Below are 18,476 nucleotides of genomic sequence, written 5' to 3'. Positions count from 1 at the left end.
GAAATATTGCAAGTATGAGATTTTGCTTTTGGCCTGTTTGGGGGTGTTATGCTTCTTGGCGGGTGGGTTGCCGGGTCTTGGGGCATTCCTGGGAAGGTCTAATACCGGGTAGAAGTGGTTGGGACAAAATCCAGGCCGATTTTTTTTTTTGACTATTTCTGACATTTTGCTCTATGTAGCGTTTTCGGGGGCCTGTTTGGGGGGCTTCCTGGTGTTTGTGGGTGAGTTTCGTGGTCTGGGAGCACTGCTGGGACACTCTAATCTTGATTGCATTTGCTTTTCAGGAAATCCGTCGTGGCAACCCCGACTTATGGCCTAGCTACGCAGTGTGTTTGGACCGAAGGCCCAGAAATATTGCAAGTATGAGATTTTGCTTTTGGCCTGTTTGGGGGTGTTATGCTTCTTGGCGGGTGGGTTGACGGGTCTTGGGGCATTCCTGGGAAGGTCTAATACCGGGTAGAAGTGGTTGGGACAAAATCCAGGCCGATTTTTTTTTTGGCTATTTCTGACATTTTGCTCTATGTAGCGTTTTCGGGGGCCTGTTTGGGGGGCTTCCTGGTGTTTGTGGGTGAGTTTCGTTTTCTGGGAGCACTGCTGGCTATATATACTTTACTTTGCAAGAGGTTTGAAGCAAATCCATGGTGGCAGAGGGGACTTAGGGCCTAGCTGCAGAGCGCGCGCGGAGTGATTTGGGAAATTTGTGAAAAATTGACTAAGTCCCCATTTTTGTACTTTTGCTCTTTGGCTGTTTGGGGGTCTTCTACTCGTTTTCTCCTGGGTTGACGGCTCTGGGGCCATTGCTGGGAAGCTCTAATACCGGATAAAAGTGTTTTGGACCAAATCCCAGGCGGAATTTTTTTTGTGTTTTTGATGACTTGCTTGCCTTTGAGGTGCTCTTAGGGGGGGTTCCGTCTGTTTGTGGGTGAGTTTCGTGGTCTGGGAGCATTGCTGGGACACTCTAATCTTGATTGCATTTGCTTTTCAGGAAATCCGTCGTGCCAACCCCGACTTATGGCCTAGCTACGCAGCGCGTTTGGACCGAAGGCCCAGAAATATTGCAAGTATGAGATTTTGCTTTTGGCCTGTTTGGGGGTGTTATGCTTCTTGGCGGGTGGGTTGCCGGGTCTTGGGGCATTCCTGGGAAGGTCTAATACCGGGTAGAAGTGGTTGGGACAAAATCCAGGCCGATTTTTTTTTGGGCTATTTCCGACATTTTGCTCTATGTAGCGTTTTCGGGGGCCTGTTTGGGGGGCTTCCTGGTGTTTGTGGGTGAGTTTCGTGATCTGGGAGCACTGCTGGGACACTCTAATCTTGATTGCATTTGCTTTTCAGGAAATACGTCGTGGCAACCCCGACTTATGGCCTAGCTACGCAGTGCGTTTGGACCGAAGGCCCAGAAATATTGCAAGTATGAGATTTTGCTTTTGGCCTGTTTGGGGGTGTTATGCTTCTTGGCGGGTGGGTTGCCGGGTCTTGGGGCATTCCTGGGAAGGTCTAATACCGGGTAGAAGTGGTTGGGACAAAATCCAGGCCGATTTTTTTTTTTGACTATTTCTGACATTTTGCTCTATGTAGCGTTTTCGGGGGCCTGTTTGGGGGGCTTCCTGGTGTTTGTGGGTGAGTTTCGTGGTCTGGGAGCACTGCTGGGACACTCTAATCTTGATTGCATTTGCTTTTCAGGAAATCCGTCGTGGCAACCCCGACTTATGGCCTAGCTACGCAGTGTGTTTGGACCGAAGGCCCAGAAATATTGCAAGTATGAGATTTTGCTTTTGGCCTGTTTGGGGGTGTTATGCTTCTTGGCGGGTGGGTTGACGGGTCTTGGGGCATTCCTGGGAAGGTCTAATACCGGGTAGAAGTGGTTGGGACAAAATCCAGGCCGATTTTTTTTTTGGCTATTTCTGACATTTTGCTCTATGTAGCGTTTTCGGGGGCCTGTTTGGGGGGCTTCCTGGTGTTTGTGGGTGAGTTTCGTGGTCTGGGAGCACTGTTGGGACACTCTAATCTTGATTGCATTTGCTTTTCAGGAAATCCGTCGTGGCAACCCCGACTTATGGCCTAGCTACGCAGCGCGTTTGGACCGAAGGCCCAGAAATATTGCAAGTATGAGATTTTGCTTTTGGCCTGTTTGGGGGTGTTATGCTTCTTGGCGGGTGGGTTGCCGGGTCTTGGGGCATTCCTGGGAAGGTCTAATACCGGGTAGAAGTGGTTGGGACAAAATCCAGGCCGATTTTTTTTTTGGCTATTTCTGACATTTTGCTCTATGTAGCGTTTTCGGGGGCCTGTTTGGGGGGCTTCCTGGTGTTTGTGGGTGAGTTTCGTTTTCTGGGAGCACTGCTGGCTATATATACTTTACTTTGCAAGAGGTTTGAAGCAAATCCATGGTGGCAGAGGGGACTTAGGGCCTAGCTGCAGAGCGAGCGCGGAGTGATTTGGGAAATTTGTGAAAAATTGACGAAGTCCCCATTTTTGTACTTTTGCTCTTTGGCTGTTTGGGGGTCTTCTACTCGTTTTCTCCTGGGTTGACGGCTCTGGGGCCATTGCTGGGAAGCTCTAATACCGGATAAAAGTGTTTTGGACCAAATCCCAGGCGGAATTTTTTTTGTGTTTTTGATGACTTGCTTGCCTTTGAGGTGCTCTTAGGGGGGGGTTCCGTCTGTTTGTGGGTGAGTTTCGTGGTCTGGGAGCATTGCTGGGACACTCTAATCTTGATTGCATTTGCTTTTCAGGAAATCCGTCGTGCCAACCCCGACTTATGGCCTAGCTACGCAGCGCGTTTGGACCGAAGGCCCAGAAATATTGCAAGTATGAGATTTTGCTTTTGGCCTGTTTGGGGGTGTTATGCTTCTTGGCGGGTGGGTTGCCGGGTCTTGGGGCATTCCTGGGAAGGTCTAATACCGGGTAGAAGTGGTTGGGACAAAATCCAGGCCGATTTTTTTTTGGGCTATTTCCGACATTTTGCTCTATGTAGCGTTTTCGGGGGCCTGTTTGGGGGGCTTCCTGGTGTTTGTGGGTGAGTTTCGTGATCTGGGAGCACTGCTGGGACACTCTAATCTTGATTGCATTTGCTTTTCAGGAAATACGTCGTGGCAACCCCGACTTATGGCCTAGCTACGCAGTGCGTTTGGACCGAAGGCCCAGAAATATTGCAAGTATGAGATTTTGCTTTTGGCCTGTTTGGGGGTGTTATGCTTCTTGGCGGGTGGGTTGCCGGGTCTTGGGGCATTCCTGGGAAGGTCTAATACCGGGTAGAAGTGGTTGGGACAAAATCCAGGCCGATTTTTTTTTTTGACTATTTCTGACATTTTGCTCTATGTAGCGTTTTCGGGGGCCTGTTTGGGGGGCTTCCTGGTGTTTGTGGGTGAGTTTCGTGGTCTGGGAGCACTGCTGGGACACTCTAATCTTGATTGCATTTGCTTTTCAGGAAATCCGTCGTGGCAACCCCGACTTATGGCCTAGCTACGCAGTGTGTTTGGACCGAAGGCCCAGAAATATTGCAAGTATGAGATTTTGCTTTTGGCCTGTTTGGGGGTGTTATGCTTCTTGGCGGGTGGGTTGACGGGTCTTGGGGCATTCCTGGGAAGGTCTAATACCGGGTAGAAGTGGTTGGGACAAAATCCAGGCCGATTTTCTTTTTGGCTATTTCTGCTATTTTGCTCTATGTAGCGTTTTCGGGGGCCTGTTTGGGGGGCTTCCTGGTGTTTGTGGGTGAGTTTCGTGGTCTGGGAGCACTGTTGGGACACTCTAATCTTGATTGCATTTGCTTTTCAGGAAATCCGTCGTGGCAACCCCGACTTATGGCCTAGCTACGCAGCGCGTTTGGACCGAAGGCCCAGAAATATTGCAAGTATGAGATTTTGCTTTTGGCCTGTTTGGGGGTGTTATGCTTCTTGGCGGGTGGGTTGCCGGGTCTTGGGGCATTCCTGGGAAGGTCTAATACCGGGTAGAAGTGGTTGGGACAAAATCCAGGCCGATTTTTTTTTTGGCTATTTCTGACATTTTGCTCTATGTAGCGTTTTCGGGGGCCTGTTTGGGGGGCTTCCTGGTGTTTGTGGGTGAGTTTCGTTTTCTGGGAGCACTGCTGGCTATATATACTTTACTTTGCAAGAGGTTTGAAGCAAATCCATGGTGGCAGAGGGGACTTAGGGCCTAGCTGCAGAGCGAGCGCGGAGTGATTTGGGAAATTTGTGAAAAATTGACGAAGTCCCCATTTTTGTACTTTTGCTCTTTGGCTGTTTGGGGGTCTTCTACTCGTTTTCTCCTGGGTTGACGGCTCTGGGGCCATTGCTGGGAAGCTCTAATACCGGATAAAAGTGTTTTGGACCAAATCCCAGGCGGAATTTTTTTTGTGTTTTTGATGACTTGCTTGCCTTTGAGGTGCTCTTAGGGGGGGGTTCCGTCTGTTTGTGGGTGAGTTTCGTGGTCTGGGAGCATTGCTGGGACACTCTAATCTTGATTGCATTTGCTTTTCAGGAAATCCGTCGTGCCAACCCCGACTTATGGCCTAGCTACGCAGCGCGTTTGGACCGAAGGCCCAGAAATATTGCAAGTATGAGATTTTGCTTTTGGCCTGTTTGGGGGTGTTATGCTTCTTGGCGGGTGGGTTGCCGGGTCTTGGGGCATTCCTGGGAAGGTCTAATACCGGGTAGAAGTGGTTGGGACAAAATCCAGGCCGATTTTTTTTTTGGCTATTTCTGACATTTTGCTCTATGTAGCGTTTTCGGGGGCCTGTTTGGGGGGCTTCCTGGTGTTTGTGGGTGAGTTTCGTGGTCTGGGAGCACTGTTGGGACACTCTAATCTTGATTGCATTTGCTTTTCAGGAAATCCGTCGTGGCAACCCCGACTTATGGCCTAGCTACGCAGCGCGTTTGGACCGAAGGCCCAGAAATATTGCAAGTATGAGATTTTGCTTTTGGCCTGTTTGGGGGTGTTATGCTTCTTGGCGGGTGGGTTGCCGGGTCTTGGGGCATTCCTGGGAAGGTCTAATACCGGGTAGAAGTGGTTGGGACAAAATCCAGGCCGATTTTTTTTGTGGCTATTTCTGACATTTTGCTCTATGTAGCGTTTTCGGGGGCCTGTTTGGGGGGCTTCCTGGTGTTTGTGGGTGAGTTTCGTGGTCTGGGAGCACTGCTCGCTATATATACTTTACTTTGCAAGAGGTTTGAAGCAAATCCATGGTGGCAGAGGGGACTTAGGGCCTAGCTGCAGAGCGCGCGCGGAGTGATTTGGGAAATTTGTGAAAAATGGACTAAGTCCCCATTTTTGTACTTTTGCTCTTTGGCTGTTTGGGGGTCTTCTACTCGTTTTCTCCTGGGTTGACGGCTCTGGGGCCATTGCTGGGAAGCTATAATACCGGATAAAAGTGTTTTGGACCAAATCCCAGGCGGAATTTTTTTTGTGTTTTTGATGACTTGCTTGCCTTTGAGGTGCTCTTAGGGGGGGTTCCGTCTGTTTGTGGGTGAGTTTCGTGGTCTGGGAGCACTGTTGGGACACTCTAATCTTGATTGCATTTGCTTTTCAGGAAATCCGTCGTGGCAACCCCGACTTATGGCCTAGCTACGCAGCGCGTTTGGACCGAAGGCCCAGAAATATTGCAAGTATGAGACTTTGCTTTTGGCCTGTTTGGGGGTGTTATGCTTCTTGGCGGGTGGGTTGCCGGGTCTTGGGGCATTCCTGGGAAGGTCTAATACCGGGTAGAAGTGGTTGGGACAAAATCCAGGCCGATTTTTTTTTTGGCTATTTCTGACATTTTGCTCTATGTAGCGTTTTCGGGGGCCTGTTTGGGGGGCTTCCTGGTGTTTGTGGGTGAGTTTCGTTTTCTGGGAGCACTGCTGGCTATATATACTTTACTTTGCAAGAGGTTTGAAGCAAATCCATGGTGGCAGAGGGGACTTAGGGCCTAGCTGCAGAGCGAGCGCGGAGTGATTTGGGAAATTTGTGAAAAATTGACGAAGTCCCCATTTTTGTACTTTTGCTCTTTGGCTGTTTGGGGGTCTTCTACTCGTTTTCTCCTGGGTTGACGGCTCTGGGGCCATTGCTGGGAAGCTCTAATACCGGATAAAAGTGTTTTGGACCAAATCCCAGGCGGAATTTTTTTTGTGTTTTTGATGACTTGCTTGCCTTTGAGGTGCTCTTAGGGGGGGGTTCCGTCTGTTTGTGGGTGAGTTTCGTGGTCTGGGAGCATTGCTGGGACACTCTAATCTTGATAGCATTTGCTTTTCAGGAAATCCGTCGTGCCAACCCCGACTTATGGCCTAGCTACGCAGCGCGTTTGGACCGAAGGCCCAGAAATATTGCAAGTATGAGATTTTGCTTTTGGCCTGTTTGGGGGTGTTATGCTTCTTGGCGGGTGGGTTGCCGGGTCTTGGGGCATTCCTGGGAAGGTCTAATACCGGGTAGAAGTGGTTGGGACAAAATCCAGGCCGATTTTTTTTTTGGCTATTTCTGACATTTTGCTCTATGTAGCGTTTTCGGGGGCCTGTTTGGGGGGCTTCCTGGTGTTTGTGGGTGAGTTTCGTGGTCTGGGAGCACTGCTGGGACACTCTAATCTTGATTGCATTTGCTTTTCAGGAAATACGTCGTGGCAACCCCGACTTATGGCCTAGCTACGCAGTGCGTTTGGACCGAAGGCCCAGAAATATTGCAAGTATGAGATTTTGCTTTTGGCCTGTTTGGGGGTGTTATGCTTCTTGGCGGGTGGGTTGCCGGGTCTTGGGGCATTCCTGGGAAGGTCTAATACCGGGTAGAAGTGGTTGGGACAAAATCCAGGCCGATTTTTTTTTTTGCGTATTTCTGACATTTTGCTCTATGTAGCGTTTTCGGGGGCCTGTTTGGGGGGCTTCCTGGTGTTTGTGGGTGAGTTTCGGTGTCTGGGAGCACTGTTGGGACACTCTAATCTTGATTGCATTTGCTTTTCAGGAAATCCGTCGTGGCAACCCCGACTTATGGCCTAGCTACGCAGCGCGTTTGGACCGAAGGCCCAGAAATATTGCAAGTATGAGATTTTGCTTTTGGCCTGTTTGGGGGTGTTATGCTTCTTGGCAGGTGGGTTGCCGGGTCTTGGGGCATTCCTGGGAAGGTCTAATACCGGGTAGAAGTGGTTGGGACAAAATCCAGGCCGATTTTTTTTTTGGCTATTTCTGACATTTTGCTCTATGTAGCGTTTTCGGGGGCCTGTTTGGGGGGCTTCCTGGTGTTTGTGGGTGAGTTTCGTTTTCTGGGAGCACTGCTGGCTATATATACTTTACTTTGCAAGAGGTTTGAAGCAAATCCATGGTGGCAGAGGGGACTTAGGGCCTAGCTGCAGAGCGAGCGCGGAGTGATTTGGGAAATTTGTGAAAAATTGACGAAGTCCCCATTTTTGTACTTTTGCTCTTTGGCTGTTTGGGGGTCTTCTACTCGTTTTCTCCTGGGTTGACGGCTCTGGGGCCATTGCTGGGAAGCTCTAATACCGGATAAAAGTGTTTTGGACCAAATCCCAGGCGGAATTTTTTTTGTGTTTTTGATGACTTGCTTGCCTTTGAGGTGCTCTTAGGGGGGGTTCCGTCTGTTTGTGGGTGAGTTTCGTGGTCTGGGAGCATTGCTGGGACACTCTAATCTTGATTGCATTTGCTTTTCAGGAAATCCGTCGTGCCAACCCCGACTTATGGCCTAGCTACGCAGCGCGTTTGGACCGAAGGTCCAGAAATATTGCAAGTATGAGATTTTGCTTTTGGCCTGTTTGGGGGTGTTATGCTTCTTGGCGGGTGGGTTGCCGGGTCTTGGGGCATTCCTGGGAAGGTCTAATACGGGGTAGAAGTGGTTGGGACAAAATCCGTGCGGAAAAGCCTTTAGTTTTGGCACTTTTTGTAACTTAGGGTTCGTTAGGGTTAGCCCTAGCAGCAGGATTGCATGTGTTTCGGGGTGTTCTAGATTTTTCCAACTGAGTTCTGGGGTCTTAGAGCACTCGTGAGAATGTGTAATTTTGGTTGCAAGTCATTTGAAGAAAATCCATGGTGGGAAAGGGGGGATTTGGCATAGTTAAAGAAAGCCTTTGCCACTATTCTTAACTTAGGGTTCGTTAGTGTTAGCAGTATTTCTATTGCATGTGTTTGAGTGGGGGGGATTTCGAGTCTTGGAGCGATGCTGGCTATGGCTACTTTTGCTTGGTTGCTTGCAAGTGGTTTGAATGCAATCCACGGTGTGTAATGGGTAATTAGGAAGGGGGTACTTCGGCCTACTTTTACTTTCAAAGTAAGTTTTGTCACCAGTTTTCTGCTAGGCCTCGTTTTTTGAGATTTGATTGGGGGTCTTCTACATTTTTGCGACTGGCTTTAGTAAGGGTCTGGGTGGGAGCACTGCTAGGAAGATCTAATTTTGTTCTAAAACACAGTTTACAGTACACCTAGCTTGAGGGGCAAGATCCGCTACATTAATTTGCCCATACTTATTTATCCTTCAAAAGGTGACTCAGAGTACGCACTTTCAAAAATATTGTACTGTCTACTAGGAAAATCAAATTGTGACTTTTTGCACTCCACAGCCTACATACCTTATATTTATTTATCAGTGGTGTTGTAATATTATATCACTTCCTGTTTTTCGTTGAATAATTACAGGCCGGGTTTCAGTCTCTGCAATGGGGAAAAAAGGATGGAGTCAGGCTTCACAGTAGCGAGCCACAATTCAGCATCAGGCAGGCAGTGGACAGGGTGTCTTCTGGTGACCAACATCGATGGACGAAGCGTCGGCTGCAATGGAGGAGTGCCGCTAATAGGAGGATTTTTTTTCTGCAGGCAACTTACTTACCACTTCCAACAGGACCACTACAACCACATAGATACAGTATCCCTTGCCTTTTTCTCTGACTGTGACTGCATTTCTTGGCTCTCTCTCGGCTTCTAAATTGATCCCTTAACACATCACTTAGTCCACTCCACTATCACATCTGCACCACACATAGTCATTTGTAAGTGCTCCTACGTAATTCGCAAGTCGCAGCACGCCCCAGGCCGTAGAGGACTGGGATGGCCCCAATGATGAAGCATGTCACCAAGGGGCAACCCTGGTGAGTGAGGGGACACCTAGAAAAAAAGCAATTTCTCCTTTTCTATCTACTATACCTTCCAGACCAACCCCACTGAGTGTTGTTGTGAATGGATTTATAGTGACCAGTAAGGCTCTCGGGTATCTGGCTACAGAGACCTTATGTTGAATATCGTTATCAATAATTTACACATAGGCCCTTTACTGTTGCATTCTTTCTTCCACAGTTGTCGAATGTACTACTTACTTTTCACTGACATGCATGCAGTAGTGCATGCACTTTCAAAGATTGATGGATAGGTTTGTACCCAAAGAATTGTTTATGTTCAATTGTTTGTCTATGCTGTGCTTTTTTTTACAGGGTGTCTTCTGGTGACCAACATCGATGGACGAAGCGTCGGCTGCAATGGAGGAGTGCCGCTAATAGGAGGATTTTTTTTCTGCAGGCAACTTACTTACCACTTCCAACAGGACCACTACAACCACATAGATACAGTATCCCTTGCCTTTTTCTCTGACTGTGACTGCATTTCTTGGCTCTCTCTCGGCTTCTAAATTGATCCCTTAACACATCACTTAGTCCACTCCACTATCACATCTGCACCACACATAGTCATTTGTAAGTGCTCCTACGTAATTCGCAAGTCGCAGCACGCCCCAGGCCGTAGAGGACTGGGATGGCCCCAATGATGAAGCATGTCACCAAGGGGCAACCCTGGTGAGTGAGGGGACACCTAGACAAAAAGCAATTTCTCCTTTTCTATCTACAATACCTTCTGTCAGGTTACGCAGCCCCTAAGCGCCTACCGTACTATGAAACTACATTTCCCATGAGTAGGCGGGAGACTTGCAGGAAGTTTATCTGGGGAACAGACGCGCTTCCTGTTGCGCGTTATTCTGGTTTCTGTTCTGCACCGGCATGAGAGCGGACGCTCTGCATGCTTTTCTATCGTGTCTCCTGTGGACTATCACCTTCCCCCCCCCCCTGAGGCTCAGTGGGGAGCGCTTCCGTGTTCTGTCCTTGGCGGTAGACGGACTTCACGCGTCTTCAGGTAAAGCCGCTCTAAACTCTTCGGCCGCCCGTGCGGTCAGCTGATTACTGCCTGAACGGATTGTTAAGGGAGGTTCTGTGACTGTTTTCTAACAGAATTCTACCTTTGCTGAATTCCTGTTTGGTTGAATTGTGTGTGGCGGAGCACAGTGGCGGTCTATACCACGTGTTACCGTTCACATCGGGGATCGTTTTTGTACTATTAAAACGGAGCGCGGTAGTAAGGACAACTACGCGTCTCCGTTGTATAACTGTGTATTTCAAAGGACCTCCATAACTGGGCATGTAGTGAGGTAACTACAGGCTACCCCAGTTCTCTTTGTGTAGTGCACCGTGGGGTGTGTTGTTGGCAGAATTCAGTGGTGGTCGCAACTACGTTTTTCTGTTTGACCTTCACCAAAGATTCTCTACTGGGTCATTACTTAGAGAGCGCAGTGTTGTAGTTCTTGCTTCCTACACACTACCGTTTCCCTCTTCCTTTTTGTTGGACCATACATCTTTGCTTTGACTATTTAGAACCCCCTTTGTACATTGAGTCCTCTACAATGTTTGTGGTATGTTGTGAGTAGTGGGTTTGATGTCTTAGTATAACGCGAGTGTGTTTGGTGCGACAGGAGTGTGTTCGTTAACTATATGTTTATGTGTTTCTTAGGCCTTCCTCACAGATTGTGGCAGAAGGGCTATAGTATTTCCTATCCAAGGTCATGTTTTCTTGGTGCTCAGGTACTTGTCTACTTCCTTGGTTATTTAGTGAGACTATATGAGAGTAGCCTTGTATGTTAGGACAGCACTTCACTGATGCCTGTCTTGTCTTCTGTTACAGGTATCCTTTCCCTGCTGACCCTACCTTTACCCATCCCACATTTTTTATTTTAGTTTGTTATTTTTCTCCCCCGCCTAATGGCTCGAACACCCTGTGTTTACACTTCTGGGTGTTGGTGACATTTGGAGGTGGAACCATATTTGCATCGACTGCATCACGGGGAGTAAACCTGACACCTTCCAGACCAACCCCATTGAGTGTTGTTGTGAATGGATTTATAGTGACCAGCAAGGCTCTCGGGTATCTGGCTACAGAGACCTTATGTTGAATATCATTATCAATAATTCCACACAGGCCCTGTACTGTCGCATTCTTTCTTTCCACAGTTGTCGAATGTACTACTTACTTTTCACTGACATGCATGCAGTAGTGCATGCACTTTCAAAGATTGATGGATAGGTTTGTACCCAAAGATTTGTTTATGTTCACAATTGTTTGTCTATGCTGTGCTATTTTTTCTTGTCTCCCAAAACCTTTCCCAAAAACCCCCGTACCCATCCATTTTTCAAACCCTAACCCTCTTCCCCCGGGCTGTGTGGTTTTGATTGATGTGTGACTAAATTATTATTACAGCAATAAATCCACACACTTGCTGGGGAGGATAAGGTGATAGCAACAGGCTGGTGAAGAAATCCGAGGATATATTCTTACTCTGCTTGACAAAGAACCATTGCTAATGTGAAAGAACTTCAACCGAATTAGTAGTTATACTTTACCATTTGTTAGGCTACAATGTGGCACTGCTCTACTGTACTTCTGTCACCTGCTATATTCTCAGTTGTACCGTTGAATTGCTCAGGAGGACAAACCAGATTTCATTTTCTTTTTTTTCATAGGCATGCAACTGCCACTGTGTCACACCACTAGTACCACCGCTATGAGGAAATTTTATCCGACCAAGATTGCCAACCTTATTCGGTGTTTCCCGTGGAGCCAGCCCTGGGTCTAGCCCTACTTTTAAACACAAATTACAGGTAAGATAAGCGTTTGGTGGTTTGGGGGTATAATGGAGTATTAGTACGAGAGACGAGAGACTGAAGGTAGTACTACTAAAGTCCTAGGACTCTTGGATTCACTTCACTTAGTCTGTGAGAGGCACTTAGTGTTGAAAACATTTGGGCATTTACACTTAAAGGAAGAAAATGGAACTAAACTTTCAGGAAAACAGTCAACGTTAAACCCCCACCCACCAGGCAAGCAGTAAAAAACAGGTATGCTCAGATAAAGTTTGAAAAAGTATATTTATATCCCTAACAAAATAATCTCCCGCAAGACCCTCCCTAACCCCAACGATTGTCCTTCAAAAGTCCCCAAAAACCCAACTCCCAATTCCCACCCCCCAAAAGTCTCTAAAAAAGGGGCAAGGGACACTATGGGTGGATGCTGTTAACTTTTTGGGCCAGGGCATCATGCTCCTCGCGGAGCAAGGCGAGCTCCTGCTGAAGGCGGGACACCATCAGGGTAGTGCGGCGCAGGCGTGCCTTCACTGCCTTGCAGGTGCAATGCCTGTGAGAGGCAGCTGTTGGCCTTGCTGCTCGGCGGTGGCGTTTGCCTTTGGCAGCCCGGCTCAGTCTGGGTGGACCACTGTGCTGGGTGGCAGCCCGTGGGGCCACGGAGGCCGATGCAGACGACGTTGTTGTTGTTGTCGACTGCACACTTTCCTCGTCCTCCAGGGCCACCAGCCGCCGATATTCCGCAACAGTGGCCTCGATCCTCCGTTGCCGGGCCGCTCTAGCCAGCTCCTTCCTCCTTGTTCGTTTGGAAGGAGCATCTATATGAAGAAAGAAAGACATAGTCTGTAACCAATGCTCTTTAAGATTAACTCAATCATTCAGCAGAAATTTGTGTTGCAGTACAACTAGCAACTTGCAAGCGCATTACATAACTATTGAGGCCAGTATCTATCTAGCCTCACACTTCTTCATCCTTGCTCTAACATTAGTGGGAGTTTAAGGAACAAATTCTACGAGCACTGTGGACTTCCATTGGAGTCGACTATGAAAGTACACCAGTCTTATTCTTCTTCTTATCTCTTGTTTTGGAAAATTGGTACGTTATTTTCTGCAAGCCGGCATAATGCCAGCGCAGTAAACTTGCACCCGAGAAAAAGAGACGCACGCCATGAGGAGTGACCTAGACTTGCGTTGCTTTACTGTACCCGTCCAGTACATGCAGGTGGTGAAGCTCTTACTTTTCTATTATGGGTGGCACTGAGAATACTCTGTTACAACTCAAGGGCTACTGCTTAATTAATTTAACTTTCACCCTACAGTGGAAATGAGTACTAGAAATGGAAAATTGAAGAAGATAAATAATCTGATTATCTATCACTTCACATGGGATGTTTTTGCTTATATATGGGATGACTTTAGGTGCTTTGCTTTTTATTGAGTGACCAGTGATACATCCACACATGAATGACTGAGTACTACTAAACTTATTAAGAGAGGTAGGGAGTGGCCACCGTAATAACCGGATCTATGCAGTGCTTGCAATACAAACTACTGCTACTATTTATGGTAGTATTTGGACAAAATTAAAAGTTCTTTTCCTTGCCTTTCTTACACTGGAACGGACGTGCGGGTGCAGTGTTACATGCTCTTCAAAGTTACACTTAGTTCATCCACTGACCGTCTACTCTCTCTAGATCATGGGTACTCACAAACTTTCTCTCAGGGGCTACATTTACAGTGTAGTTTGGGGCCGAGGGCCGCACTGGTGGGGGCGGAGTCAGAGGGGGCGGGGCTAAAGCAAAACGATAACTTGTGACCATGAGGTTGCACACAGGTCCCTGCAGCAGATGCCCTCATCCACTGAGCCACCAGACCCAGCATTTACATACATCTCTCTCCCTCCTGCTCTCCCTCCTGCCCTCCCTCCATCTCTCTATCCCTCCTGCCCTCCCTCTCCCTCCCCCTCTGTCATCTCACTGTGTGTGTGTCTATCTGTGTCAGCCTTCAGCCCGGGTTGAGACCGCTTCCTCAACGCGCACACACAGACAACAACACCAAAGTACTTAACAGGTCTTTAAAAGACCATTAACATATTATTGAGGCTTTGTTTGTTGTAGCGCCCTGCTTCTCCACCCTGACAATCACTGCTTGCCCGGCCCCACAGAGCAGAGGCTTTGTTCTATTTCACCTCTTTGTGGCCTTGCATCTCCACTCTGCTCTGTGGGGGCCGGGGGAGCAGTGATTGTCAGAGTGGAGATGCAGGGGCGCTAACAGGTGAAATACAAAAAAGCCTCTGCTCTGTGGGGGCCGGGGGAGCAGTGATTGTCTGCAAGGTCTGCGCACCGCCAAGGAAGGCTTGCCGGGCCACCACCGGCCCGCGGGCCGTACTATGAGTACCCCTGCTCTAGATACACATATGCTATCTAAGAGTCAGATAGTAGCATGATCCAGGTATATGGACACATACAGTTTCTGTGTCACCCACCCAGGCTGTTGTCCTTCCACCCATCATTGCTTCATCATTCACCCAGCCATGCATCTCATATTCTTGCCTTCCCAGCTAGTCTTCAATCTCAATAAGTAAGGAATATATAAGAGCTTACCTCTGGCCGCCACCACCACCGTCTCAACTCTCACAGCCGCCGCCTCCTCCCCTGAAGAATCGCCCTCCGCCTCCGTGTCGAGCACCACCACCTCCACACTGGCCCCGCCACCAGATGTTCCACCTACAAAGTACATTTAAGAATGTTAGAATAAAGCACTCACTAGTCTTTGGTCTAGGAATGAAGACATGTGAAAACAATGTAATTTGTGACTGTCTACGTTAAAGTTAAAAAAAATGTCCCTTTTTCCTGGGAAGGTTGTCTTGCTGCACTTTTTGGCACAACTGATGAAGGCTGTTTTTTTAACACGCACCATTTTTCTCCACACAGACAGAAGATGGACTTCTAACAACAAGATCAAGTTGAAACCAGGTGAGAGCTCGGCTCGACCACAAGAAATGTCTTCAATTAATCGTCAGCACTAACCACTTTTCCATTATCAGTTAAACGTTTAGTTTTATTATGACTTCATTTTAGTAAATGTGTTTACTTTTAATAAAGCTTTTAAACTTAAATACAATCTGTGTTTTTTGGTCCAGACTAGAGTGACTGAGCGAAAGGTTTTGCAATTTTTGCAAGCATGAGTCCAGATAGAACACTTCAAAAGACATTATGGACAATCCCAGAGGACTGCACTAAGTTGATAGAGCTATTGCTGACTAGAATCATGGGAGTTTCGCCAACCGTGCAATCTTAGTTAGCTACACAGACAGACTAATAAGAATAATCTAGTAATATCACAGGGAGTCATAGTAGAGGCAGGATAAGAATTTAGATACAGTCTACAAGAAGAGCAAAGACAATTTTGAAAAAAGTCAAATGAGGAACGCTAGGAAAAATAGGTACTAGTCTAAAATGAAAACTTACTGGGGCCAGCAGAGGAGCCCTCGCCTGCCCGATCCTGGCCCTGTTGAACAGCATCCGCCGCCTGCTGCTCCTGTGTCCTCCTCTCGCCCCTGGGGGGAGCTGACGTACAACATGAAAGAAAGAACAGAAAACATGGATGATTGTTGCTTGTCAATGTCAACCAAATCAAACATTTCAAAAGAACAATAACAAAATATTTCCGCGAAATTATATTGATTATGGTTAGTTTTCATTTATTTGCGGACCTGTGACTTCGAAAGTCACGTAACTCACTAAACAAAGTACTGAAACGTTCACCTAGGACTGGCAGGCAGCAGTCCACAGGCAAGACGCAAAGTGACAGACAAACTCCATTGTGATTTCAGTCAGATCAGTGACAACACTAACAGTTGCCTGCTACATTACCAGTCATTTAAATAGTCAAACTATCAATCCACCGTCACTATTATTCTTATTGTCAGGGGTACAAAGGAAGGGGCAGATTTAAGCCCTTGCGGCTCTTTTGCGCCGTTCTTGCGTGACTTTTGTGACGCAGCAGCTAAACAAAAAAGGGCGCCATGGTGCGGCGTATAATATTATAACAACGTGACGCATTTGGGAGATGCATCCCGTTATAAAGCCCTGCGCCATCAGGGGGCGTTCCGGCGCAAGGGAGGGCATTCCTGCGCTGGAACACATCCTAATAGTGGCTGAGGGAAATCTACAAAATATCAATCAGTCACCTTTAGGACAATGATGCGTCACACAAACCCTGCACCTGCTTGAAGCAGACGTACGGCTTGACCCAGCATTGGGGAGATAGGGTACCCCAGAGCATTGATGGAGCTGCGCCATCGTTGCGACGCAACTCCAGCAGTAAAGCTTCGGTGACGTTTTGGGCCCATGGTGGGCCGCATTGCAAATACGGCGCACCATGTTTGGTGGTGGTAGCGGGCCGCACAATTAATGGCGCATCCCTGCTACTTTGCAGGGATGCGACGGTAATTGCAATTCTGCCCCTTAGGGGCATACTTACTTACGCGTTCTGGCGCATCTCCAGAGATGCGCCAGATCAAATGCGTCACGCAAAACTACCCTTGCGACACGGCAGATGTGCCTCATTTACAATGCGGCGCGCCCTGGCGCAAGGGTAGGCACTTGCGTGACACATCTCGTCACGTAAGAGCGGCGCATCGCTGGAGTCACGTCGCCAACGCAATGCAACTCCAGTAATGCTCAGGGCCACCCAATACTTAACATGCTGTGTCAGTCCTTTCGCCTGCTTCGAGCAGACATAAGGAATTGAATTGACGTAGCAGCGTCGCAGAAGTGCCTGCGTTAAATCTTGTAGATTTCACGCAGGCAATTTTGCGAGGCGCACAGCCGCTGGACCGTCCACCCTGCGTACTAGGAACGCACCCATTGTGGTGCAGGCCCATGGCTTTATAACGTGACGCATCTCCCTAGATGCGTCATGCTGTAAATGACTTGCAGGGATGCGGCACGTTTACGCCGCTGTTGCGTCACGCAAGGCAACGTAAACGTGGCGCAAGGGGCTTGTAAATGTAATCTGCCCCCTAGTGTCTAGCATTACGCAGTTCTGTAAAGTACACTCATACATTATAGTTACTCAGGCCAATGAGACCACGAAATAGAAAACAAATAAGCATAGTAGCAACGCCACTGAGAAGGAGAGCAGTGCACCTGAAATGCACAGAAGATTTTGAAATATAATTTAACTACAATGTAATCGTCATCAGCGGCATTATTGGCTTGCTCCATGTAAAAAACAAATATTTGCAATACAACAACACAGAGCAGGAGAAAACATCATAGTAGTGAGTGATTAAATGGCTACTACTACTCACCAAGCCCGGGGATCTCCAAGCCGAGCTGGTCCAGCAGGTCGCGCTCGCGGTCCAGGAGGTCCGTCCAGCGATGGGTGACCTGGCTGTAGGTGCGCTGGACCCCGTAGAGGTGGGATATGGCCCAGCACACCTTCTCCCACCGCTTCCGGCGCTCCCGCATGTTGTAGCCGCCGGCCGCGATCCTGCCGCCTCCCGCGATGGTCCTGGGCAGGCGGCGCTGGACGAAGTAGACCAGCGCGCCCACTTCCTCCGGGCTGAATATCTCCCGTCGCGTCACCTGCTCCCCCCTCAATCTCCTGCATGCTGTCCTGCCACTGGGTCCAGCACTACTCCCCGCCGCCGCTGCGGCCCTCAAGTGCCTGGGCAGCTTCACGGCGCCTGGCTTGACCATGGTCTGGGCAGGTAAGGTAGGAAGAAGTAGAAAATTAAGAAAGAATAGGATAGGGAAGAAGAAAAGAAAAGAGTTTAAAAAAGTAGTTTAAAAGTAAAGAAAAATAGCAGAAAAGACAAAAATATACAGCTAGGAAAAGAGAGGGATAGATAAGAAGCAAAATCGTAAAAAAAAAACTGAAAACAAGCAAAGGATGGCAAAGATACCAAGAGGATTAAACACCATGCCCAGACACAGGAAATGAATGAAAAACAAGATGGCCGGCGCCCGTTCACGAGCGCGAAAGTAAGTTCGCGCGAGATTTTCCTCGCGATCTCGTGCGAACCTCTAGATTTCCCGCGCGATCTCGTGCGAACCTCTACTCGCAATGCGCTTACTGCGCGAGATTATACATAGCGGGCGGAAACGGAAATACGTCACGCAAACAAAATGGCCGCGCCCGTACTCGACCTTGGGGTAAATTCGCGTGTTGCGCTGCAAGCGGCTCGCGAATACTGCAAAAAAACTCGCGAAACAACAAGCCGCAAAAAAATAAAATGCTCTTTCGCACGAATTGGCGGCTTCCACGGTCGGTTTCGCACGACGCCGCGCCCCGCGAATAGCGCGAAAAAAACCGAAAAACGATTTCAGCAAAAGCAAAAGCAATGAGCAGGTGCAAAAGGTCAACCTCATGATTTGTAACGATTCTTTGTAGTGCTTCCTGAGGGGGCCCTCCAGAATTCGGTTGCCTGCTTGCAACTATTGTGTGACCCTGCTCTGACCTTAACTGTATGCCACAAAGGTCCTGATTTACAGCTAAAGGAGCAGACAAGCAGGTGCCAGGCTGGAACTTTAAATTCTTTCAGTGACACATTAATTAGCCCCTAATTCATTATTGTCAGTTGGGGCAGGGCAGGTGTTGTTAATAAACTAACCCC

The 18,476-nt window shown here is 48.2% G+C and overlaps 1 protein-coding gene across 1 annotated transcript in view; it reads right to left on the bottom strand.

Annotated features, from left to right (window-relative positions):
- Nucleotides 1–12,121: 12,121 nt before the first annotated feature.
- LOC147722916 (uncharacterized) overlaps nucleotides 12,122–18,476 on the bottom strand; it is a 107,543-nt gene continuing 101,188 nt past the window's right edge. The window contains exons 2-4 of the mRNA XM_086966592.1: nucleotides 15,322–15,420; nucleotides 14,455–14,577; nucleotides 12,122–12,669 (exon numbers count right to left, since the gene is read on the bottom strand). Of these exons, the coding sequence (XP_086822718.1) occupies nucleotides 12,269–12,669; nucleotides 14,455–14,577; nucleotides 15,322–15,420 (623 nt within the window). The 3' untranslated portion in view covers nucleotides 12,122–12,268. The remainder of the gene's footprint in view (nucleotides 12,670–14,454; nucleotides 14,578–15,321; nucleotides 15,421–18,476) is intronic.

This window comes from Lissotriton vulgaris, chromosome 4_1, assembly GCF_964263255.1.
Source record: "Lissotriton vulgaris chromosome 4_1, aLisVul1.2, whole genome shotgun sequence".
In the NCBI taxonomy this organism is placed as follows: Eukaryota; Metazoa; Chordata; class Amphibia; order Caudata; family Salamandridae; genus Lissotriton; species Lissotriton vulgaris.
This window is presented reverse-complemented; position numbering and strand designations above follow the sequence as displayed.